At 41.4% G+C, this 25,595-nt stretch overlaps 2 protein-coding genes across 8 annotated transcripts in view; one reads left to right on the forward strand and one right to left on the reverse strand.

Annotated features, from left to right (window-relative positions):
* Positions 1-25,595, reverse strand: part of SUSD1 (sushi domain containing 1) — an 89,605-nt gene that overhangs the window by 58,746 nt on the left and 5,264 nt on the right. For 6 of the 7 annotated variants that reach the window (XR_010588904.1, XR_010588903.1, XM_065550555.1 and 3 more), the window contains exons 2-7: positions 21,342-21,473; positions 19,549-19,704; positions 18,652-18,804; positions 11,733-11,912; positions 5,495-5,674; positions 3,774-3,953 (exon numbers count right to left, since the gene is read on the reverse strand). Coding sequence is in view for 5 of the 7 variants with exons in the window: in XM_065550555.1 (XP_065406627.1) it covers positions 3,774-3,953; positions 5,495-5,674; positions 11,733-11,912; positions 18,652-18,804; positions 19,549-19,704; positions 21,342-21,473 (981 nt within the window). In the remaining 2 variants the exon portion in view is untranslated. The remainder of the gene's footprint in view (positions 1-3,773; positions 3,954-5,494; positions 5,675-11,732; positions 11,913-18,651; positions 18,805-19,548; positions 19,705-21,341; positions 21,474-25,595) is intronic. The other variant, XM_065550553.1, reaches the window with a different exon arrangement.
* SNX30 (sorting nexin family member 30) overlaps positions 1-25,595 on the forward strand; it is a 582,715-nt gene that overhangs the window by 34,188 nt on the left and 522,932 nt on the right. The gene's annotated exons all lie outside the window — the stretch shown is intronic.

Genomic DNA, 25,595 nt, shown 5'->3' on the forward strand with positions numbered 1-25,595 from the left:
ATTGGAACAGCTCTGAGGGTGAGATTTTATCTGTAATTAGGCTTAGACTTGCAAGTTTTTGTTTTATTTTGCTTGGTAATTTACTTTGTTCTGTCTGTTATTACTTGGAACCACTTAAATCCTACTTTTTATATTTAATAAAATCACTTTTTACTTATTAATTAACCCAAAGCAAGTAATTAATACCCAGCGGAGCAAACAGCTGTGCATATCTCTCTATCAGTATTATAGAGGGTGAACCATTTATGAGTTTACCCTGTATAAGCTTTATACAGAGTAAAACGGATTTGGACCCTATTGGGAACTGGGTGTCTGGGTGTTAGAGACAGGAGGATTTTCCAAGCCATTTTCTGTTAAGTCTGCAGTTTGTGGGGGACATGGTTCAGAGCTGGGTCTGTGTTTGCAGCAGGCTAGTGTGTCTGGCTCAACAAGACAGGGTACTGAAGTCCCAAGCTGGAAGGGAGAACTGGCTCAGAGGTAGTCTCAGCGCCATCAGGTGACAGTCCCAAGGGGGTCTTTGTGACCCAACCCATCACAGTATTGACTTCAATGCAACTAGCCAAAGTGTGTAAAATTAAGCAAGTATGTATATCTCTGCAGGATGGAGGCCTGTGAAGCTGTAGCAGTCCCAGACACGTTTCCAGTCTTTAGGGAAAACATGCTGACATTATAAGGTAGAAGAACATCATCTGCAACAGACAGCAAATAATGATGTACAATCTGAGAGAGGATTTGTGACACCTCTACCCCAACGGCACAAACGAGTGCAATGTTCAATACAAAAACTGAAGTCTAAAACATCTGTTAATCTTGCACTATATTACTACAAAGGCAGTCTCTAAATCTAGATGATGACGTTGATTATAAGCATCTCTTTTTGAGGCTAATTCTTTGATAGAGAAAATCCCTTCAGGCTGAAACTTGGCACAAAGGGTCTAGAAGTCTGTTGTGGCTTTTAGTTACGAGTGTACAAAACAGGTTGTGATTCTACTGCCTTTAATCCTGTGGGGGTAAAGATGGCAGGATCAGGCCCATACAAAAGGTCTTCTGATCTTCTATATCGGGGTAGGCAACCTATGGCACGCGTGCCAAAGGCGGCACGCGAGCTGATTTTCAGTGGCACTGTCATAACTATAAAGGGAAGGGTAACAGCCCTCCTGTGTACCATACTATAATCCCTCCTGGCCAGAGACACCAAAATCCTTTTACCTGTAAAGGGTTAAGAAGCTCAGGTAACCTGACACTTGACCCAAAGGTCCAATAAGGGGACAAGATACTTTAAAATCTTGGGGGGGGGGGGGGGAAGGGGGAAGGCTTTTGTTTGTGCTCTTCGTTTTGGTGGTTGTTCGCTCTTGGGACTGAGAGGGACCAGACATCAATCCATGCTCTCCAAATCTTTCTGAACAAGTCTCTCATATTTCAAACTTGAAAGTAAACAGCCAGGCAAGGCGTGTTAGTTTTATCTTTGTTTTCTCAACTTGTAAATGTACCTTTTGCTAGAGTGTTTATCTCTGTTTGCTGTAACTTTGAACCTAAGGCTAGAGGGGTTCCTCTGGGCTCTAAGTTTGATTACCCTGTAAAGTTATTTTCCATCCTGATTTTACAGAGATGATTTTTACCTTTCTTTCTTTAATTAAAAGCCTTCTTTTTAAGAACCTGATTGATTTTTCCTTGTTCTAAGATCCAAGGGGATTGATCTGGACTCACTAGGAATTGGTGGGGGGAAAGAGAAGGGAGGGGAATGATTAATTCCTCCTTGTTTTAAGATCCAAGGGGTTTTGGATCAGTGTTCACCAGGGAATTGGTGGAAGAGTCTCTCAAGGCTACCCAGGGAAGGGACTTAGCACATTGGGAGTGGTGGCAGCAAAAACAGATCTAAGCTGGTAGAGAAGCTTAGAGGTTTTCATGCAGGTCCCTACATCTGTACTCTAAAGTTCAGAGTGGGGAAGGAACCTTGACAGGCACTCACACTGCCCGAGTCCTGGCCACCGGTCCGGGGGACTCTGCATTTTAATTTAATTTTAAATGAAGCTTCTTAAACATTTTAAAAACCTTATTTACTTTACATACAACAATAGTTTAGTTATATATTATACTTATAGAAAGAGACCTTCTAAAAACGTTAAAATGTATTACTGGCAAGCGAAACCTTAAATTAGAGTGAATAAATGAAGACTGGGCACACCACTTCTGAAAGGTTGCCGACCCCTGTTCTATATGCTAAAAAAAAATTCCTTGGCTTTTAAAATAAAATTTTGCAGGTCATAAATTCATTATGCAGACTCGGTAGTTATGCCAATTTCTTTTTAAAATGAAAAATGAAACAAACATGATGGTAAAGGAAGAATGTGGCCATAACATCTTGCTGCAAGTTAGCCTGGTGCTTACATTTTTTAGAACTGCCATGTGTGCATCATGTAAGCCTGACATCCCAACATGTTGTGGATTAACCCCTACGAAGTAAACAAAAACAGGCTTTTTTTGGCTTTCCACCTATCCTAGTTTCAGGACACAAGTTTTACTCTTGAGGGCATTCTGCGCCAAAAAATTAAAAATTCTGCACACAATATTTTAAAATTCTGCAAAATTCTGCACATTTTATTTGTCAAATAAATGTGGAGGCTCCAGCATGGCATTGGGGAGCACAGGCCACTGGCTGCACAGAGGTGGGAGATCACTGTGCAGCTCCCCGCTTCCCCGCCCCGGGCACGGACTCAGCGGTGAGGCTGCAGCCAACTCTGACACAGCACAAGGACCGCGCCTGCCCCCAAAACACCCCAGAGCCCTGCACCTCCATACTGGGTGCACCAGGTATAGGCAGGCAGGCTCAGCAAGGCAGGATCCAAGTGTGGAGGGGATCCAAGTGTGGGTTGAGAGGGTTCTGTCTGGGGCAATCTGGGTGCGGGCAGCTGAGTGGGGGATCCGGATGTGGGGGGATCCAGATGCACAGGCACTTGTTGGGGGGTGGGACTGGGTGCAATGGTAATGGGACTCTACAAGAGGGTCCAGGTGAAGTTGGTTGGGGTTCAGCGGGGAGGGGAGTCTGGGTGTGAGGGGGATAGGGCTCGGGAGGGGGGTCCAGATGCTGGGAGACTGGGACTCAGTGAGGTTGGGATCCAGGTGGCTCGTTGGGGTGGCCCAGATGCAGGGGCAGTGGGGCTCACTGAGGGGGGGTTTCTGAGTGTGGGGGTGGGAGGGAGTGAAGCTCAGCAGGAGGTTCTGGGTATGAAGGGGTCTGGATGCATGAGGGTTGTGTGGACAGGGGAGCAGCTCTCTGTACAGTGATCCTTCCCACTGCAGCTGAGGAGCAATGGGTGCAGGAATCGGGGGGGTGGGGTGGGAGTTTGCAGAACTTCCTGCAGCCGGAGGAGAAATCTGGGGGTGGGTCTGACCCAGCCCCGGATGTCGTGCAGGGGAAGAGGAAGTCCCGTCCTCCTCAACCCAGCCCGGACTACCAGCTGAGCCCAGCGCAAGGTAGGAGCCACCAGCCAGGTCTTCCCCAGTCCCGCCTCCCATCCCACAGTGATTTACTTCTCTGCCAGCTGCCCTGGGCACCAGAAACATACTGCTGGGGAGAGTCGCATGACCTCTCTTGTGGCTTCCCTTTGCTTCCCCGTCGGAAAGTCATTTTTCTGTGGGGAAGCAAAGAAATCTGCGGGGGACATAAATTCTGCACATGCGCAGTGGTGCAGAATTTCCCCAAGAGTAAAGTTTGAAGCTGAATTAAAAACACATCTACAATTAAAAGGCAGAGGATTTCATTACACTCCTACCTTTACATATTAGAGCTGGAATTTCCCAGGATCCATTATAAGTACAATGTGACGTATTCCTCCCATTTATGCTGTGGAATCCCTTTTTACATTGGTAGTGCACTGCACTCCCCAGCTGGGAAATGTTATTCCAAATCATGTCTGTGTTAGGGATTGAAGGAGGTCTGCCACAATCTGTTACTGAAAAAGATCAAAAACAATTTTCATGAAAAAATGTTTGCTAGTCAGTGTTAAGAAATTAGTTAATGTAGTCACTGAAAGTGAACCCTTAGGAGCATGTGAAATATAAAATCCATTAGGAAAGACAAAACCTAACTATAAAAATGACATTATGGGATTCTTCTCAAGGACTCCTTTTAATCAAAAAACAACATCTTTTTATTTCTAACCCAAGCAACTAATTGCCAGCCTTGCACATTCAGCTTTGGATCTGAAAGTCAACCTGGGTTCTTTCCTTCTGGTTCATCACCACAAACAGTACAAATTCTGCACGTCGCCGTCTTCCTTTGCAACATGACCGTGCAATTGAAACCTCATGAACAAGTCTGTTGATATGTGAACCAAAAAAGAATCCAGTTCCTTGTCCCACAGCTGTTTTGGTTCTGAAGTCATACCCAGAGCAAAAAGTAGTAAAACAAAAAATTATTTTTGTTGTTAATGTCAGCAGATACGGACTTGGGGATATTCAGAAGAAAGATCAGTTTAGGCATAAAATTCCATTATTAGTAGGGTTGGAAGGATTAGATTTGTACTGGTAAATGTCAGTAAACATCAATTTCACTGTACACACACAAACCAAAGAAAAACATTTCCATCAATAATAACTGAAATTCAAAGATAGACAAAGTAAGAAAAATGCCACTTGAGAACTTCTTAAGAGTCAGAATCCAGGGATTCAGACTTTTGAATTAGGTTTGTTACAAATAGACTAGAGCAGTGACTCTCAACCTTTCCAAACTACTGTACCCCTTTCAGGAGTCTGATTTGTCTTGTGTACCCCAAGTTTCACCTCACTTAAAAACTACTTACTTACAAAACCAGATATAGAAATACAAAAGTGTTCACAGCACACTATTACTGAAAAATTGCTTACTTTCTCATTTTTATCATGTAATTATAAAATAAATCAACTGGAATGTAAATATTGTAGTTACATTTCAGTGTACAGTATATAGATCAGTATAAACAAGTCATTGTCAATATGAAATTTTAGTTTGTACTAACTTTGCTAGTGCTTTTTATGTAGCCTGTTGTAAAACTAGGCAAATATCTAAATGAGTTGATGTACCTCTGGAAGACCTCTGCATACCCCCAGGGGTACATGTACCCTTGATTGAGAACCATTGGACTAGAGAACAAATAGTAAGAACAGGTATGATTTGTTGATTTAAGGATATTTACTTTGTATATTTTGACATGTGATATTAATAATTTATGTTTTAACAGTGTACAAAATCTTTAACTTTTTGAATCTCAACATCTGTCATTAAATAATCGTCTGGCCCTCCCATAATTTCAAACAGTCATGAACATTTAAATCAATTACAATCTAAAAAAAACCCAAAACACTTAAAAATCATCATTGACATTATCTGTCAATATTAACTGAATTCTGCCAAGCCTAATTATTAGTCACTTTTCAGAATAAAATCATACTTTAAGAAACTCTTCTTTGAATTTCACATGAAGAGTCTTTAAATCTGAGGGAAAAACATATTTACCTTCACATACACCTGTGATATTTTCCCATTTCTGAATTATTGTGCATTGTGAAAAATTCTTCTCTCCACTAAAATGAAACCCTTCACTACATTTATAATACACCATGCTTCCTAGAGTTGTGGAGTTGTCCCAGATCATTTCTGCGTGTGGAATCCACAAAGGTCTGCCACAGTCTATTTCTGGGGGGGAAAAAGAGAGAAGTAAAATTGACAATGGAAACAAGCCAAGACACGTCACAGGGTTTAACGAAGAGATACTAAATGTTATCATTATTATTAGGGCTATCGATTAATCACAGTTAACTCACGTGATTAAGTCAAAAAATGTATCGCAATTAATCACACTGTTAAACAATAGAGTACCAGTTGAAACTTATTAAATATTTTTGGATGTTTTTCTACATTTTCAAATATATTGATTTCTTTTATAACACAGAATACAAAGTGTACAGTGCTCACTTTATATTATTATTTTTATGACAAATATTTGCACTGTAAAAATGATAAAAGAAATAGTATTTTTCAATTCACCTTATATAAGTACTGTAGTGCAATCTCTATCGTGAAAGTGCAACTTACAAATGTAGATTTTTTTTGGTTACATAACTGCACTCAAAAACAAAGCAATGTAAAATTTTAGAGCCTATAAGTCCACTCAGTCCTACTTCTTGTTCAGTCAATCGCTAAGACAAACAAGTTTGTTTATATTTGCAGGAGATAATGCTGCCTGCTTCTTATTTACAATGTCACCTGAAAGTGAGAACAGGCATTTGCAGGGCACTTTTGTAGCTGGCATTGCAAGGTATTTACATACCAGATAAGCTAAACATTCGTATGCCCTTTCATGCTTCGGCCACCATTCCAGATGACATGCTTCCATGCTGATGATGCTCATTAAAAAAAGAATGCATTCATTAAATTTGTGACTGAACTCCTTGGGGGAGAATTGTATGTCTCCTGTTCTGTTTTACCTGCATTTCATGTTATAGCAGTCTCAGATGATGACCCAGCACATGTTCATTTTAAGAACAGTTTCACAGCCATAGGCGCCAACTCCGTGGGTGCTCCGGGGCTGGAGCACCCACGGGGAAAAATTAGTGGGTGCTCAGCACTCACCATCAGCCAAGCTCCCCTCACCCCCCGCCGTCCCCCACCTAGGGTGACCAGACGTCCCGATAATATCGGGAGCGTCCCGATATTTCGGGACCTGTCCCGCATCCCGACCGATCTTTGGTTGGGACGCAATTTGTCCCAATATCCGCCGGCAGGACTGACTCGGTGTGGAACATGCTTTCAGAAGTCTTAAAAGAGCAACACTCAGATGCAGAAACTACAGAACCCAAACCAACAAAAAAGAAAATCAACCTTCTGCTGGTGTCTTTTGACTCAGATGATGAAAATGAACATGCGTCGGTCCACGCTGCTTTGGATTGTTATCAAGCAGAACCGGTCATTGGCATGAACGCACGTCCTCTGGAATGGTCATTGAAGCATGAAGGGACATATGAATCTTTAGCGCATCCGACACGTAAATATCTTGCGATGGTGGCTACAACAGTGCAATGCGAACACCTGTTCTCACTTTCAGGTGACATTGTAAACAAGAAGCGGGCAGCATTATCTCCTTCAAATTGTAACCAAACTTGTTTCTCTGAGTGACTGGCTGACCAAGATGTAGATATGAGTGGAAATGTAGGTTCTAAAGTTTTACATTGTTTTATTTTGAATGCAGTTATTTTTTGTACATAATTCTACATTCATAAATTCAACTTTCATGATAAAGAGATTGCACTACAGTACTTGTATTAGGTAAACTGAAAAATACTATTTCTTTTGTTTTTTACAGTGCAAATATTTGTAATCAAAAATAAATATAAAATGAGCACTTACACTTCGTATTCTGAGTTTTAATTGAAATCAATATATTTGAAAAAGTAGAAAACATCCAAAAAATTAAATAAATAGTATTCTATTATTAACAGTGCAATTAATCGCAATTAATATTTTTAATCACTTGATAGCCCTAATTATCATTATTTATTTGTATTACCATAGCGCTTAAAAGACCCAGGACCAGGAACTCTCTGTGCTTGGTGCTGAAGAGATACAGACAAACAACAGCATCAGCATTTGGGATGCAGGAATTTAGTTTGTACTGTTCCGAGCACACTGGGCCCTAATCCTCAATTAGGGTTCCTAGATGCTATTGCAATACACATAATAAGTAGCAATACAGTATTCCACAATGGACTAGAAATGACAGAACATAGGTGTTGTAATGATGCTCATTTTGTAAAACACCACCTTGTTAAAGAGAGAGAGAGCTGATGACGATATTCCTGTATAATGTCTCTCTAAAGAAAAGCTCACTGTTGTAATGATTATTGCTTTGTTTCTGATATTTACCTGGCCAAGGATTTGTAAACCTGTTGATAACTCCTAAATAAATAGATAGTAAAGAAAAAAAAAACTATCCCATGATGGAATAACAGGGGAAGGTAAGAAGCACAGCATAACCCATTAACAAGAAAGGATCTCCAAGTAACATTAGCCTCTAAGGATAGAACCAGAAACAATGGGTTTAAACTGCAGCAAGGGAGGTCTAGGTTGGACATTAGGAAAAAGTTCCTAACTGTCAGGGTGGTTAAACACTGGAATAAATTGCCTAGGGAGGTTGTGGAATCTCCATCTCTGGAGATATTTAAGAGTAGGTTAGATAAATGTCTATCAGGGATGGTCTAGACGGTATTTGGTCCTCCCATGCGGGCAGGGGACTGGACTTGATGACCTCTCGAGGTCCCTTTCAGTCCTAGAATCTATGAATCTATGAATCTATGAAAAAAAACATTTAACAGTTGGATCTATCACTAATGTCTTCCAATAAGATTCTCAGGTGTCCCACAAGGTATCCATTCCTTTAGATATTTCTGTTGTCAGCAACAGCATAGCCTGGCTCTGCCCCAACCCCAGTGTGGGTTAGAGAAACCCAGTGGCTAATCTATAAAAGCTGGTAATGATGCTCAGAGTGTTTGTTCCTTCCACGCCCCCTCCACCAGAGATTGCAGGAGCCAGCTATGACAGCTCCACATCAGGGGAATCTTTAGCTAGGGAGAAGTGGGTAGTTTCTGCTCCCTTTGTACCACCCAAACCGTACAACGGCAGTGGGGACAGGACTGAGAATCTAGTCCTTGGGATATACAATTACTTTTATTCCAGATAGAGGAGAGATTTTCCATCCCAGTAGCCATGTTGTTTTCATGATCCCAACATTTGAAAAATTATAAAAGCATCCAGAGGTTTGCTTTCCACTGCCAGTACATTTCATTCAAGCTTTGAAAAGAAAGAATTGCTTTAGACCAGGACAAGAAAAAATCATGGAGGAAAATTTCTATGGGTTATTCAAGTCTCTGTGGAGTTCATTAGAAAATAAATGTGGTAATAACTTGAAATTGGTTCACTTACTCAGCAATTTTGTGGAGCTTCATAATAAAATTATGGAATTAAAATAATAAAAGAGAAAAGCTCAAGTGAATGGAAGAATATAATTTGAAGCTAAAGTACGATGTGAAATCCAGAGTGAATCCAACACTACTATTCACGATTATCCTTTACTTTGTTAAAAAATGAACAATGGGATGCTATATTAAGAATTAAACCATATTTTTCCTCAGGCTCACAGATGGAGGCAAGGAGAAAGCTTAAATTATTCATTGAAAAATGGGCTTAAAGTAATTCTGAAGTTGTACGCAGAAACAGATAAATAGAAAAATTAGATCAAGTTTACAGAAAGCATGACCAAAACAACTTACAGTATAAAACCTTTAAGTGAAAATTTTTTAAAAAATATGTAGCAATGGAAAACAATCACATTATGATAGTTATCTTTCTGTCTCTACCTTGGTAAGCATGTATATGTTGCGAAACATTAGAATAATCTTTTCTTCCAGAACTACTGAATTATAAGCAAATGTTCAATCTCAGAGCCTTCAGTTTGAGACTACGTTATTGAAGCAGAGTGATATGTGACACTGACTGTTTTTAAAAGACTAAGTGAGGTTTTGGACAGGACGAACTATAAGCAAGCCTTGCCTCAAGCCATCCCCCCACAGTTATCCGCCATCCCCAGCAAGACTGAAATGTAGAAGTGAGAGAGCGGTGTTTTCTGTCTATGTAATCAATCAAATGCTTTTTAGGTATCTGAGCCCTGAATTAAAACAAAGATATTGAGGCAGATTCCAAAAATAGAGGCACTTTTAGACAGTAAGACTGAAATATTGACTAAGTACATTCATGCATAAACTACAAGTGATACCAAAGAACAGATGAATAAACCATGCAGAATCATTTCCATGAGATATTAATCATGTAGTCATTAGGAGAGTGCAACTGTGCCAAATTAAAGACTGAGTAAAGATGATAATTAAGCATAAGGGAATATCAGTTAATAGTAAGAGTTAATAAAGACCCTCTGAGTGGCTCTAAACTGGAATTCTGTCAGAGAACGTCTTTTTTGCTTACACGTGTTTTTCACCTTAATATGAACTTGACAGGCCACATCCCTGCATTCACAAAAAACAAAGGGCTTTATGGTTTATGTCAAATAATGAATAATAAAATGCTCACATAGTTACTGTTAGCAGCTGACAGCAGTCTAGACCTGTGGCTTGTAAAAGGATCGTAAGTGATAGTAACGCTTTAATTTCGAAACAGTATCAGCATCAGTGTCAGATTGTGGGGATGGGCCAGAAGAGTGAGCAATAACCCCAGGCTGGAGTTGCAAAACCTTCTAGGCGGCAGCCTCCTTAGGAGGGCTGCTATTGGTCAATTTTAGAGCCTCTAAGGATGTGTCTACACAGCAATTAAACACCCACAGCTGGCCAGGTTCAGCTGACTTGGGCTTCCTGGCAACAGAGCTGTAAAACTGCTGCACAGACATGAGAGGAAGGCCCCAGAGCCTGGACTCTGGCCCGAGGCTGAACGTCTACATAGCAATTATTAGCCTTTTATTCCAATGCAGATGTACCCTAAGGCTACAGGTGTATTCTTACATTGAACGACTCGTCTCAATGTAAAATTCTAGTGGTGACAAAGCAGAGTTTTATCTTGATGCAGCTACTCAAGCTCATGACCTCAGCTAGTTACATCAAGGTAAAACTATGTGCCTTCTCTACCTCCAGTAGGGTTTGACATTGAGATAACTATGGGGGGAGGGAGGGCATTAACAGTGAAGACATAGCGTAAGGGGTGCCAGGATTGGCTAGAGGGAGGCAGGGTGCTTCCCATTAACAGAGTGATGGGTGGAGGTGATGGGATACCAAAGTAATTCCTGGTTTACAACCAGATCTTGCAAATGCTTAGGCATGAGCATAGCTTCACTCACATGAGCAGACCTACATAAATCAATGGGACTACTCACATGAGTAACTTTACTTGCATACCTAAGTAGTTGCAAGATCTGGCTCTAAGCCACATCAGATCCTTAGTTTGTATTAAACCACAAAAATATTTTCCTGCATCTTCCATTAAAACAGGGTTTATTTTAAATATATTTAACTTTAGCAAATCCAAACAAAAACAACAATGTTTAGGTGCCAAAGAATCAAAAAGTGATACAGACTAGCCTAGTTTCATTACCAAGCCAAACAAAATACAGTAGCAAAAGTAGATTTAGGCCCAGATTTTAATGGTATTTAGGCACTGCTGTGCTCAGCTTTGCAAAGCTTAAATGATTTGGGAGCCTATATCTCATTTTCAAAAAGGACCTAGGCACTTAGGAGTCTAAATTACATTGATAGTAGGATTTAGACCCTTAAGTACCTAAATCCTTTTGATAATGAGATGTAGGCTCCTAATTCCATTAGCGGTTGTGACATTGAGCGCAGCAACACCTAAATACCTTTAAAAAATCTGGGCCATAGGGCCAGATCCTAAAATGGTGTAAATCGGTGTAGATTTCTGGAGCTACAGAGATTTACGCCAGTTGAGAAAGTGACACTTAGTTTTTAAAGTCATTTAGTCCTTATATTTTATGGTCTTATTAAGAATACACAGAAGAAAACTATTTAACTTATGGCTTTTATGTTGTAGGTGTCCTGTAAATGCTGCTAGAGTCTGCAGGTGAAATCTCAACCAGGCAATGGGGAATTCTCATTGATCGCCTCTAAGTGGCGACCGCTACCGCTGGTTATTTCTGAAATAATTTCTATCATCCAGAAATCTGTATGTATATTTTCTTTACCTTTGCACACCAGATCAGCACCTTCCCATTGTCCTTTGGCATTACAAACTGCAGTCTGGTTACCACTTTCAATAACATAACCATGCAGGCAATTATAAGCAACTTCACTTCCATAGGTGGTAGTCCTTACAGGATCTGAATATGCATTCAAGACAGAAGGTGGGACCCCACAATCCACAGCTACAAGCAAGATAGAAAAGGGGAGGGGAGGGAAACAACACACGAGGACATTAGAAATGTGAGAATGTAAGAGGTTCATGGCTACAGCATGAGACTTTCCATTTAAAACAAATCTAAATGAGTTCACATTTATAAAAACATGCTCTGCTACACATTGTTTGAAGTGTAAAACAACTCCATTGTACTGAATCTGCATTACACAAAGGCATAAAATACAGCAGAAGGTGACACAAAAGAGTCTCTCTCTTTGATCCAATGCCCAGCACTTATTTGTTTTTAGTGTAAGCCTTAAAAAAAAAAGGATGGGGGGAGATTACCATATTTAGGTTTCCATCTGTTAGAGTGTAACAGACTGTCCTAATTTCTTCCTGGACACTACCATCATGCACAAAAATGCCCCCTACCCTCACAGAACTATGCTGTAATTTCAAATCACTCCTGATCATTAACTCCAAAAGGAAGTTATAGGCTTCCAAGACAAATTACATTCTCATCCACCTGTTTATATCAGAAAAGAACAAAGGACCTGTGCCATTTAAAATATCCTGATGTGAAACTTGGTTCTGTGTTTGTACAGCACCTTGCACAATGGAGTACTGGTCCACAGTAGGGCTCCTACATATTACAGTAATACAAATAATTAATAATAAAATAATAGCAGCAGCAGCAGCGTGAGATCTGGCAAAGTTGAACTAACACCCACTGTGAAGTCATCATATGAAAATACTTTGAAATCTAGTTTTGGAATAAAATGTGTGTATTCTTGGTCTTCCTGAGCAGGAACAGATTGCAAACAGTTGGGGAAACATTTTATACTTGATATGGTAAAAGAGTCACCAGTGGAGTTTTAAGGGCCTAAAGAATGTTTTAAATAGCTCCATTGCTAATAAGGAAGAAGCCAGGGCTGCTATTCACAGACTTGCTGATTTGTCTAAGGCCTTGGCTACACTTGCAGCTGTACAGCGCTGTGAGGTAAACCTGTCTTCGTACAGCTGAGTAGGGAAAAGCGCTGCAGTCTGTCCACGCTGACAGCTGACAGCGCAGTGGCATGGCCACACTTGCAACATTTGCAGCTGTGCTGGGAGTGGTGCATTATGGGCAGCTATCCCAGCATTCATGTGGCTGCAACGTGCTTTTCAAAACGGGGGTGGGGTGGGGTGGATTGTGACAGGGAGTGTGGGGGGAGAGTGAGTGCTTTTTGGAGCATGTCAGCTCTCTATTTCGCAAGTTCCAAATTCCCGGCCCCCTGCTCATTCATTTACTCACTCAAAGCAAGCTGCAAACTGTTTGCTTTTCTCTGTGGTAAGAGCTTTGAAACCGGCACTTCCGCATTCCTGCAGCCGGTCAGAACACTTGACAAGGTGATTAATACAGCGCTGCAAGCGTTTACACTCACACCTGTGAGTCATAGCCACTCCGCTGCAGCTGTTATTCCTCTCGGGGAGGTGGAGTACCTGCAGCGGTGTACCCAGGGAGATACAGAGCTGTAAGTGCCCTGCCAGTGTGGACAGGGAGTGAGTTACAGCGCTGTAACTCGCAAGTGTAGCCAAGGCCTAAGAAAAAAATTCTTACTGGCAGTTCAGGAAGGGACAATTGCAAAAAAAAGGGAAATAGTTCATCTTTTCAGATTTTGAACAGTTATGTCAGGAGAAGGCAGCTCTTGCTAGTGAAACTAGCTTTTATCAAGAAATGGACACCACATATTTGTATTCCATGGAAAGACTAAATGGAAAACAATTTATTTTGGGGAGGGCAGGAGACATGTCAGAAATGTACTGGATAAAACCATATTCTGAGGAAGTGGGAAGGAGCTCAGCTGGGATATGTTAATAGGAGTAATAAGTACATTTTGCAGAGAGTTACATGCTATTTATTGCTTTAGGCTCCAACCTGGCAATGAGCACTTTGTGGGTGGCAGGAGAGCACCAGCGCAGACTTTCATTGCAGGATCGGGGCCTTAAAATATATCCTGAAGATATTCAACTTTATCTCTTATTCAGGTTCTCAGAAGTTAGCTCTCAGTTGTTGTAGCACTAATCTTATTTCAATTGATCATTAGGTGTTAACCCCAACCCTGAGCTGGTATTCTGTTAGACTCAAGCAACTGAAAAAAAAAAAGATTTGAGACCGAAAGCAAGATACCAGATTGGTCAAAAACGCAGTTCAACGGTGTTAAAAAAGCCAAATGCACTGGCATTTCACTAGAGCTGCCTTCCACAAATGGGGATTTCTTTAAATAGATTGTAATACAGGACCAGTGTATGCCATTCTTTACTTTTCTTTGAAAAAAAAATTCTGACCGTGATTCCAGATTTCCCATGTGATACCATTGCCTCACATTTTGTTACTTATAACAAATCAAGAACAATTTTATCTTCAATTTCCTGGAGCTCTTTTTCTGTCCTATAAATTACCTTCGGTGTTTATACCTAACCTTTCCCAGCCACATTACTGTTAGCATCTTTATTTCTAAGACGCCAACAAGTTGCCCCAGAAAACCAAAACACAGATCAGAAATTGAAATCTGCTGTTTTGAGGTAAAAATCTCACCTACATTAACTGACTTTTTAGGAACTGAGCCTTCTGCTTCCGCCTACCTGCTGCCAATGAGCACTTCAAGTTTCACGTACCCAATGAAAGGATGCCCAAGTTATCCCAGGAAATACAGAATTCTGCATTAGTAAGTAATGATATTTTAGTGTGAAATCTGATGGAGCTGGTTATTCTGTCACCAACGCCAAGTGGAAAGGGTACTGAGCTACATGAGATGCCGTTTGTTAACAGGATCTGACGACAGCCTAGTCCAACAGAAATCTTTTGTAGGAGGTTGCTCATAGTCTTTTTCCATCCTGGAGACGGTGGAGCTATGGGGGAGAGATCACAGATGGCCTGATACTCTATTAAGAGCTCCAGGGATGCTTAGAAGAAATCCCCACATATCTTAAGAAAAATTGATGGCTTCCCATTAAGTCAATGACACCTTCTCAATTGATGTTCTGGTCTGTGGAAAAGACTATTTGTGATGCATGTATGCAAAATGCCACAGAAATCTTGAATATTTTCTGAGCTATAGACCACAGAAGCACAGTGCTCAATGTGTTAAAATGTGAATGCAGGATCAGCTTCATTGCTCAAAATCACTGTACGTTAATGGCCGTGATGGCCCTTTTATTTCCATAATTGCCGTTAAATAAACATGCCATTGATACAGACACACAAATGTGAGCCATAAGCGAATACTAACATGAGCTGCTCCTCAAACATCTAGACAAAACCAGAATAAATCACAGCTGCATTGCGTATTACATGTTCAGGGCCGGCTCTAACTTTTTTGCTGCCCCAAGTTTGGGAACCACTGCTCTAGAGGGTAGCCACAGCTAATTTCTGCAGGCAAACAAAAGAGAACACAATTGCAGCACAAGCATAGATTTAAAAAATAATCTGCCTGGGACCATGTATTGTCATTTTAAGCTGGTTTGCTGGTTTCACTCTATTTTCCAAGTTATTCCACTTATGAAGCCGGAAATCTTTAGTCTCTTACTATTTTGTTAGATCAGAATGTGGTATCTGAGTACTAAGGAGCGCATGTTATATTACACAATTACAACTACCTCAGTAACAGGGTGGGTCAGTAAACCTTGAATTTCCTCTGATGGTCATGCTTCCATTTCCTGAAATGAGCCCTAGTTATCACTTTTCAGGGGAAAAGTCGGTGGAAGAAATCTGCTGTGCACAATCTCAAGAGGAGATCAAGACCTTGTTGGGCATCTGGAGTGAGGAAAGCATTCAGAATAATATAAATTTGGGCAGAAGTAATCAGGTTTACCAGTAGCCCCTTCATTGCCTGGCAAACTTCAGAATCAAGGTATAAATTAACGGGTGCCGCACAAGAAGTGAAGAACTCAATCAACATCTCTGTCTCTTTTTTGAGAAGCTGAACCGGACACTAGCACCACAGAACCAGTGAATCTTGAGGATGGTGTGGAACCTGAGGTATCAGTAGAGGAGGAAAAGGAAGCTGGGGCTAACAGGATGGCTGGGCCACAGAATAGGAAAGCCCTGATTCAGGTATTGAGATGTGTCTTTATGAATGCAGGTTTTGGGCCATCAACAATGCCATGAGTGAGGTACTGGAGGTACTGGGTGGTACACAGACTCGAAGGTCAGAAGGGACCACCGCGATCATCGAATCTGACCTCCTGTATAACGGTGGAACTTGCCTGAAATAATTCCTGTTTGAACTACAGCATAGCTTTTAGATAAAACATCCAACCCCAATTTATAAGTTTCCAGCAATGGAGAATCCACCATAACCCTTGGTAAATTGTTTCAATAGTTAGCTACCCTCACTGTTAAAAATTGCACTTTGTTTCTAGTCTGAATTTGCCCAGCTTCAACTTCCAATCATTGGATCTTGTCTGGAGGTTGGTTTTGTTGTAGAGATAACAGAACTATCCTTGGGGGGTGGGGGTAGAAATTTCAGGTCCACAATATACCTGGTTGATTTATGTTTTTAATTTTGCCACAGCAAGTATTAAACCTCCCCCAAGGAATAAACAACCACAAAAATAGAAGTACTGAGCGGCTGTGGTTTCCCAGGCATGTGACAGAGGAAACAGCATTTGTTAAGGGTGGAAACTTTATTGTAGAAAGGCTGAAGTTAAATGACATGCCCTTCAATGAAAGCTCATTGGCCCAACCTGCCTGTAATGGTTATATTTCTTTGTTACAGTCTTCTGAGTGACCCTGCTTTCCTGTGAGAGAGTCTACTGTTAGAATAAAGAACAGGAGTACTTGTGGCACCTTAGAGACTAACAAATTTATTAGAGCATAAGCTTTCGTGGGCTACTGCCCACTTCTTCAGATGCATATAGAGTGGAACATATATTGAGGAGATATATATACACACATACAGAGAGCATGAACAGGTGGGAGTTGTCTTACCAACTCTGAGAGGCCAATTAAGTAAGAGAAAAAAAATTTTTTTGAAGTGATAATCAAGCTAGTCCAGTACAGACAGTTTGATAAGAAGTGTGAGAATACTTACAAGGGGAGATAGATTCAATGTTTGTAATGGCTCAGCCATTCCCAGTCCTTATTCAATCCTGAGTTGATTGTATCTAGTTTGCATATCAATTCCAGCTCAGCAGTCTCTCGTTGGAGTCTGTTTTTGAAGTTTTTCTGTTGTAAGATAGCTACCCGCAGGTCTGTCATTGAATGGCCAGACAGGTTAAAGTGTTCTCCCACTGGTTTTTGAGTATTATGATTCCTGATGTCAGATTTGTGTCCAAATGGCTGAGCCATTACAAACATTGAATCTATCATCGAATCTGACCTCCTGTATAACTGTCTGTACTGGGCTAGCTTGATTATCACTTCAAAAAAAAAATTTTCTCTTACTTAATTGGCCTCTCAGAGTTGGTAAGACAACTCCCACCTGTTCATGCTCTCTGTATGTGTGTATATATATCTCCTCAATATATGTTCCACTCTATATGCAGCCGAAGAAGTGGGCAGTAGCCCACGAAAGCTTATGCTCTAATAAATTTGTTAGTCTCTAAGGTGCCACAAGTACTCCTGTTCTTTTTGCGGATACAGACTAACACGGCTGCTACTCTGAAACCTACTATTAGAATATGAGGAATATATATACTGCTTTAAAAAAAAAGTTATATAGTCAATTAATTTATTTAAGTTATTCAGACAGGGTTCCAGTGATGTCAGTGAGATATGCAGGTGATCAGCACCTCTGAAAATTAGGCAACTTATTGAAGTGCCTAACTTGAAACTCTCAAGTAGGAAATTTCAGCCTAACTCAATATACTACAAATGTATCCTTAGCTGCCAAATTGTTGCAATACTATGTAAATGGGAGAACTAGGTAGTGGCAAGTTAGTTCCATAATCACTAGCTGTTCACTTCATGTTGGATACATGTGTGCATGACAGCTATATTGAGGATTGCGAGTGTTGTGTGTGTCTCAGATATGGAGCTGCAATTTTAATTGATACTGGAGAAAAGAAGAAGAGGGAAGACAAAGTATTTATTTCAAGTTCAGATTAATTTCTTTTTATGGCCAAAAGAAACCAAATAAACCCAGAGTCGTTTATTCTTGCATATAGCACAGTATGTTATCAAATGGCTAATTTATTATTTTATTCCTCTTTCCTAGACTTATTTTATTCACCTGATCTTATTCACCAGCTATTTATCCCGCTCTTCCTTTCCCCTTGAGGCAATCTGATTATGAAAATAGGATGTGGCAGATTTCTTCTTTACTCAGAAACTAACTACACCTCTACCTTGATATAACGCAACCCGATACAACACGAATTCAGATATAACGCGGTAAAGCAGTGCTCCGGGGGGGCAGGGCTACACACTCCGGTGGATCAAAGCAAGTTCAATATAACGCAGTTTCACCTATAACACGGTAAGATTTTTTGGCTCACGAGGACAGCGTTATATCGAGGTAGAGGTGTATATCACCTTCCTGGCATATTTCACTTCACCGACCTTGCACACTCAAACCACTGGTGAGAGCCTATAGTGCTCTATAGCCATTGTCAACCTTATCATCCAAGCATCAATGAGACATGTTGAATTTGCAAAAACAAAAAGGTAACACATAGAGGGCTACAACCCGGGAAACTCAGAACTGTAGGTCAGTGCAGGAACTGTGATATCGTGACGGATCTGATTGTATCTGTTAGCATGAATAACATCCATAGGCTCTCACCTTTGCACGAAACAGTATTTCCAGATGGATGAAGAAATTCTGTTCCATTTTCTGGTCTATATCCTTCCATACAATAGCAGTGGTAGCTTCCAACAGTGTTCACACATTGTCCCCCGACACCACACAGACCTGACAGCTGGCACTCATCTATATCTATAAACCCAGAACAAACGTTACAATCTTTTTAAGTGGTTTTATTTTTAGGGCCCAATCCTGCAATGTACCAAGCGTATCCTAGAAGGTGTAAAGCACCCTCAACTCCCGCTAGCCTCACTGGGAGATGCAGGAGCAGGTCCTCAGCACCATAGAAGATTGGGCCCTTACACACAAAAATCTATAACTTTACTATCAGTTTTTAGTTAATAAATGGCAAACAGACATTATCGTCTCCAGTCTACTTCATGCTGACCAGGAAATACCCAGTAGTATCTGTATTTTTGATCAATTAAACCTGAACAGTCATTGTGCCATGGAAGTACACCTGCCAGCTGAAGGAGAATATTCCACAGTAAACAAAAAATTAAACTGACATGCAAGGAAAAATAGGGAAGTGGAAAGAAGGAATATCATCCTATTGTCTTAATTTCTGGTGTCATTTTGCCAGCCAGGCTTTTGTACAAACTGAGCTTCATACCAATAATTCATATTAACAAAACAAGAATGAGTGGAAGACAGCAGAAAACATAATGGGACTAACTCGCAGTAATGAGAGCTAGATACGGTATCAAGCGTTTGCAAGTTTGGGATGTACCTTAGGTGCAGGTGTCCAATAATTGCTTTTATGTACTTTCGAAAATAAAATCTTAATGTGATTGCAAAGAAACAGCCATGTTTGTCATAGAAAATAGATTATGAAGTCCCAGATCCCTAGCATGTGAGCCTAGATATTGTATGTACCTGCACAATACGTGCCATCATTGGGGATAAATGTCTTGTTGTTGTTAGAGGGATGGTATCCTTCAAGACAAATGCAGTAAAAACTTCCATGTGTGTTGTGACATGATGTATGCTCGCCACAGATCTTACTCGCTCCAATCTGGCATTCATCTTTATCTGTTGGTATATTCAAAACACGTCAGAGATTAAAAATCAAATCAAATCAAATCTGTCATTGTCAAGCAGTCAGACTTTTCCTGACCATGTTTTTTTCTAATTTGTTAACTCTGTAAATAATCACCTGTCATCTACAGTACTTTGCAACTGTTGTTCTAATACAGGCTATCGTCATTGTCACTGGACGTCACCAGTTCACTTACTGCTCCATCCACGTGTGATACACAATATTAAAAGGGAGCAAAGGTGGGCAAGGTAATATCTTTTATTGGCCCAACTTCTGTTGTGGAAAGAAACAAGCTTTTGAGCTGCACAGAGCTCTTCTTCAGGTCTGTACAGCTTAAAAGTTTGTCTCCTTCACCAGCAAAAGTTGGTCCAATAAAAGATATTATCCTACCTACCTTGTCTCTCTAACATCCTGGGACCAACGCAGCTACAACAACACTGCAAATATTAAAGAAACAATGCCAACTTAATAATTATATATTGGAAACAAATAACATATGGTATTAACACTACCTATGAATATTAGAACTGGAAAAATCTGTAAAATCCATCTCAATTTTGTTTATAGTCAGTTTCATTTTCTGGTTCTCGGTGAAGTAATGATTGGGATGCTCATGATGAATGGGAATATTTGTTTTTAAATTTCCACTGAAATTATATTTTTTTTTAAACAATCATGTAAACATTTATAATGTCTTTAGGTTTTGTGAAAAAAAAAATTTTTTTTTTTTAAAACAGATTTTGGATCAAGTTTAAGTTGACAGTCTCTAAGTCAAACGTCTTAAAATTTAAAAAACGAGGTAAACACACTATCACCAGTATTTGTTTTGATAGTTTACTGGCTACAAATCATCACTTCTTTTAAATGCAATTGATGAAATCCAACCCAACGTTCCCTATCCCCTGCCATTGTTAACAGATTTGAAAAAAGAATCTGTCGGCATTTTTGGTTTTGGAGCGACTGTCAGGTATAAACATAGGTCTTATTCTAAGAACTTGGTGTCATCATCCAGGACCAGATATTTTGGTAAGGACTTGTCTACATTGTTTGTTCATGTTTGGCAACCCAGAGTTTAAACCTATAGCGCTTTAGCCTGCTGCACATTAACTGGCCTTGTAGCCCATGCTGCCAAACACAGAAAGTTTCCCAGTGCACTTTGACTGCACAGCAGTTTGCCAAAGTACACTGCAGAACATTTAGTGCCTTGTAGCAGAGTCCACCCGGCCACTTAGGGCATGTCTACATTACCCGTTGGATCGACGAGCAGCGATCGATCCAACGGGGGTTGATTTATCGTGGCTAGTCTAGACACAATAAATCAACCGCCGAGCGCTCTCCTGTCGACTCTGGTACTCCAACGGAGCGAGAGGAGAAGGCAGAATCGATGGGAGAGCGTCAGCTGTCAACTTACCACATTGAAGACACCGTGGTAAGTAGATATAAGTACTTTGACTTCAGCTACGTTATTCATGTAGCTGAAGTTGCGTAACTTAGATGGATCCTCCCTCCAGTGTAGACCAGGCCTTAGTGTGGGGCAGGCTAGAGTATTGTAGATTTATACCCTGGCTTGCTGCGCAGTAACAGACCATGGGTTGTTAGCAATTGTACACATTCATAAATCATAGCCTACCTTGACAATAAGTCCTCCCATTACCCACAAATCCATAGTTACAGATGCAGACGTTTTTGCCTTCTTTTTGCTGACACATGGCGTTAGCATGGCAAGTGGCACAGACATCTGGGACTGAACTATTTGTTGCAGCTTAAAGAAAATAAATACAAAAAAATGCCAAAAATTTAGTTTGTGGATCAGCTCAGTGCCCGGGGAAGGCAGCATTTAGAGTTTAATAAATAGATGAAACTTTAAATTGATTCCTTTGAATTGAAATCAAGTCCCATATCATACCCTGGTTTGAAGCAAAACTTTGGCCCATTATAAACGGCTCAGACTAAGAAAACGGGGAGAAATGAAAATGAACTGAACATCACAGCACTAGGAACATGGCATTATGTAGACACTGCTAAATGAGACTAGTTGGCACAATCCAATTAATAATGTTTATGAGTTTCACATTTAAACCAAGTTGTACAAACCAGTCATGTTACACAATTAATCCATAGAATTGTATTACTTTTTGTTTCAGAAGGTGGAGGAGGTAACCAGTGCCTGTGCGCCTGGTGAATCGCAGTGTGGAAGTACATATCCTTGAGGTCAAGAGCAGCATACCAGGCTTTCTGATCCAAGGAGAGAAATGATGGATGCAAGGGAAACTGACTTGAACCTGAGCTTCTTGACAGATGTTCAGTTCTCATAGGGGTCCAGTATTGTTCAAAGCCCCCTCCCCCACCCTCAAGCCAGTTTACTTAGGGCTAAGAAAGTAAGGTGAATAGAATCCTCTACTGAGAGGGAATGTTCTCTATAGCACTGAAAGGGAGGATGGTCTGCATCTCCGGTAAAAGCAAATTCTTGGGAAGAGTCCCTGAATGGGGATGTGGAGTAGGGATGGTTAGCGGGAAGGAAGAGAAACACAATGGTCTAAACTCTCTGGACCACCTCCAGGGCCCAGTGGTCTGAGGTGATACTAGACCAGGTCTGTTGGAAGGTGCCAGATGGTTGCTAAACAGAGGGGAGGTCTTGAATCACAGGCAGAGTGGTGTGCTGTCCACAGACACGATGTCCAACCTGCTGCCCGGTCAACACCGATGCAGAGTGGTGTGACTGGGAAGTAGATCCTGTAGCGGGATTCCTCCCTGAGGACCTCTGCCTGCAGCTGGGTGGTTCGGGCTGTGTGAAATGTGAGAACGGCTGTTGGTGTCGCTGATAAGGGTGGAACCTGAAGTGCCTCCTTTGGGAGGCTGTGGCATACATCCCCAATGATCTGAGGCTGGATGTAGAGTCTTGCAGGGACTTCATCGCCTCATGTCTCCTCTCGTGAAAGAGTGAGCAGCCTTCAAAGGATAAGTGTTCAATTGTTGCCTGCAGTTCTCTAGTGATGGCTGCTGAGACCAGCCAGGAGGAGCACTGCTTGGAGATTGCTGTTGCCATTGCCCCAGAAGCCATATAGACTCATAGACTCATAGACTTTAAGGTCAGAAGGGACCATTATGATCATCTGGTCTGACCCCCTGCACGCTGCAGGCCATAAAACCATCCCCGCCCCTTCCCTGGACTCTGCTGCTGAAGTCCCCAATCCTGTTATTAGTGACCTCAATCGGCAGAGACCCTCCTGCTAGAGATCCCTGCCCCATGCTGCGGAGGAAGGCGAAAAACCTCCAGAGGCTCAGCCAATCTGCCCTGGAGGAAAATTCCTTCCCGACCCCAAATATGGCGATCAGTAAGACCCCGAGCATATAGGCAAGAGTCTCCATCCTGACCCCTTTTAGCCATTATGCTATTTACCTACCATTGCTTGGTTTTCCTTGACAACTATGTTTTACCATTAAACCATTCCCTCCATAAACTTATCTAACTTAATCTTAAAGCCAGACAAGTCCCTCGCCCCCACCGTTTCCCTCGGAAGGCCGTTCCAATATTTCACCCCTCTAACGGTCAGAAACCTTCGTCTAATTTCAAGCCTGAACTTCCCCACGGCCAGTTTATATCCATTCGTTCTCGTATCCACGTTAGTACTAAGCTGGAATAATTCATCTCCCTCCCTTGTATTAATCCCTCTAATATATTTAAAGATAGCAATCATATCACCCCTCAGCCTTCGCTTGGTCAGACTAAACAACCCAAGCTCCTCTAGTCTCCTTTCATACGACAGGTTTTCCATTCCTCTGATCATCCTAGTGGCCCTTCTCTGCACCCGTTCCAGTTTGAGTTCATCTTTTTTAAACATGGGAGACCAGAACTGCACACAGTACTCCAAATGAGGTCTCACCAGCGCCTTGTACAACGGAAGCAGGACCTCCTTATCCCTACTAGATATACCTCGCCTAATGCATCCCAAGACAGCATTGGCTTTTTTCACCGCCACGTCACACTGTCGACTCATAGTCATCCTGCGGTCTACAAGGACCCCTAGGTCCTTCTCCTCTTCCGTTACTTCTAACCAATGCGTCCCCATCTTGTAACTAAAATTGTTATTGGTCATCCCCAAATGCATCACCTTACACTTTTCACTATTAAATTTCATCCTATTTCTGACACTCCAATTCACAAGCTCATTCAAGTCTCCCTGCAGGATATCCCTATCCTCTTCCGAATTTACAACGCCTCCCACCTTCGTATCATCCGCAAACTTTACCAGCCTACTCCTGCAATCGGTTCCGAGGTCAGTTATAAATAGATTAAATAAAATGGGTCCCAAAACCGAACCTTGGGTGGCATCCAGCGCTGCTGATTGAACAGTTCTAGCTACCACACGCCCCTCCACAAGGATCGTCTGGAACTGGAACTTGCCCATGCAGTCATGTGGTATCTTGTCAATAAATTATTACCACACTCCAGTTGATGTGGTCAGAGTTTACTAGGCCTGCCTGATAGCTGGAGAACCTCATCTGAAGGCTTACCGTAGATATGCCTTTTGGCTGAGCAAGGCAAGGCATTTAATCTCCTTGCCCTTTGAGGTCAACTTCTGGTGGCCCTGGCGAGTTCTCTCATTAGCCGCCACCACCACCAAGGACCCCAGTGCTGGGTAGTTCAGATCCAATGACCGGGATCTGGTCCCTCCTATCTGCTCATTTCGATGTTGTTGCCACCGACACTGAAGCCCCGTATGTTATAAAATGGCTAATTTATTATTTTATTCCTCTTTCCTAGACTTATTTTATTCACCTGATCTTATTCACCAGCTATTTATCCCGCTCTTCCTTTCCCCTTGAGGCAATCTGATTATGCAAATAGGATGTGGCAGATTTCTTCTTTACTCAGAAACTAACTACACCTCTACCTCGATATAACACGACCCGATACAACACGAATTTGGATATTACGCAGTAAAGCAGTGCTCCGGGGGGGCAGGGCTGTGCACTCCGGTGGATCAAAGCAAGTTCAATATAACACGGTTTCACCTATAACGTGGTAAGATTTTTTGGCTCCCGAGGACAGCGTTATATCGAGTAGAGGTGTATATCACCTTCCTGGCATATATCATTCTGCGCCTTGTGGGCTGGGCCAGGACAAAACCGCAGCCCCCATAGAGGCTACATGCTCCACATGCCAGAATCACAGGGTGCAGAGGTCCACATCAATGGGAATCATCGGTATCAGTACTGGGTCAAACCTGTGCCATCCTGCATCCTCGGTCATGGGTAGGTACTCCAAGTCCCCTTTGGAGACCCTGAGAATGCAGAGTCCTGGGACCCACCTGGGGAAGACTGACTACTGTCTTAGAAAACTGATAATGAGAAGGCAGTTTTCTGACAGGGGTGGTTCTCACCCTGTAAGCGTACAGAGGGCTTGACCAGAGCGCAGGAAGCCCCAGAGTGACCAAGGCTCTAACAGACGAAAGAGTGCCAGTACTATAATCCAAAGAGGTGTAGCACATACCAGGTGATGCCCCTTTCTCTCTGAAGCAGAGTGAATAAAAATCAATTATTTAAAAAAAAATGTAAATCGGATTTTTTATTTAAATCAGTTTTTTTGATAAAATGCTTTTTGAGGAAAAATCCTATCTAAAGATAGTTTTAATTAAGACACATTATAGCTCAAAGATATCTCATCATGGAATAGGGATTATAAATTCTAATTCTATAGTATGAGACAATATTGTCATGTAATGTTTAAGAAAAGTTTTGTAAATGAGTTCCAATAGCTCATGGATTAGGGACCCAAACCTTCGGATTTCCAGGGGCTTCTGTATAGATTATTCATGTTAATCTTTCTATCTACCCAATGGGACTCAGTGCTCAGTCTAGAAGATACCATCAGAGATGCTTA

The sequence above is a fragment of the Chrysemys picta genome, chromosome 6 (assembly GCF_011386835.1).
Source record: "Chrysemys picta bellii isolate R12L10 chromosome 6, ASM1138683v2, whole genome shotgun sequence".
Taxonomy (NCBI): Eukaryota; Metazoa; Chordata; order Testudines; family Emydidae; genus Chrysemys; species Chrysemys picta.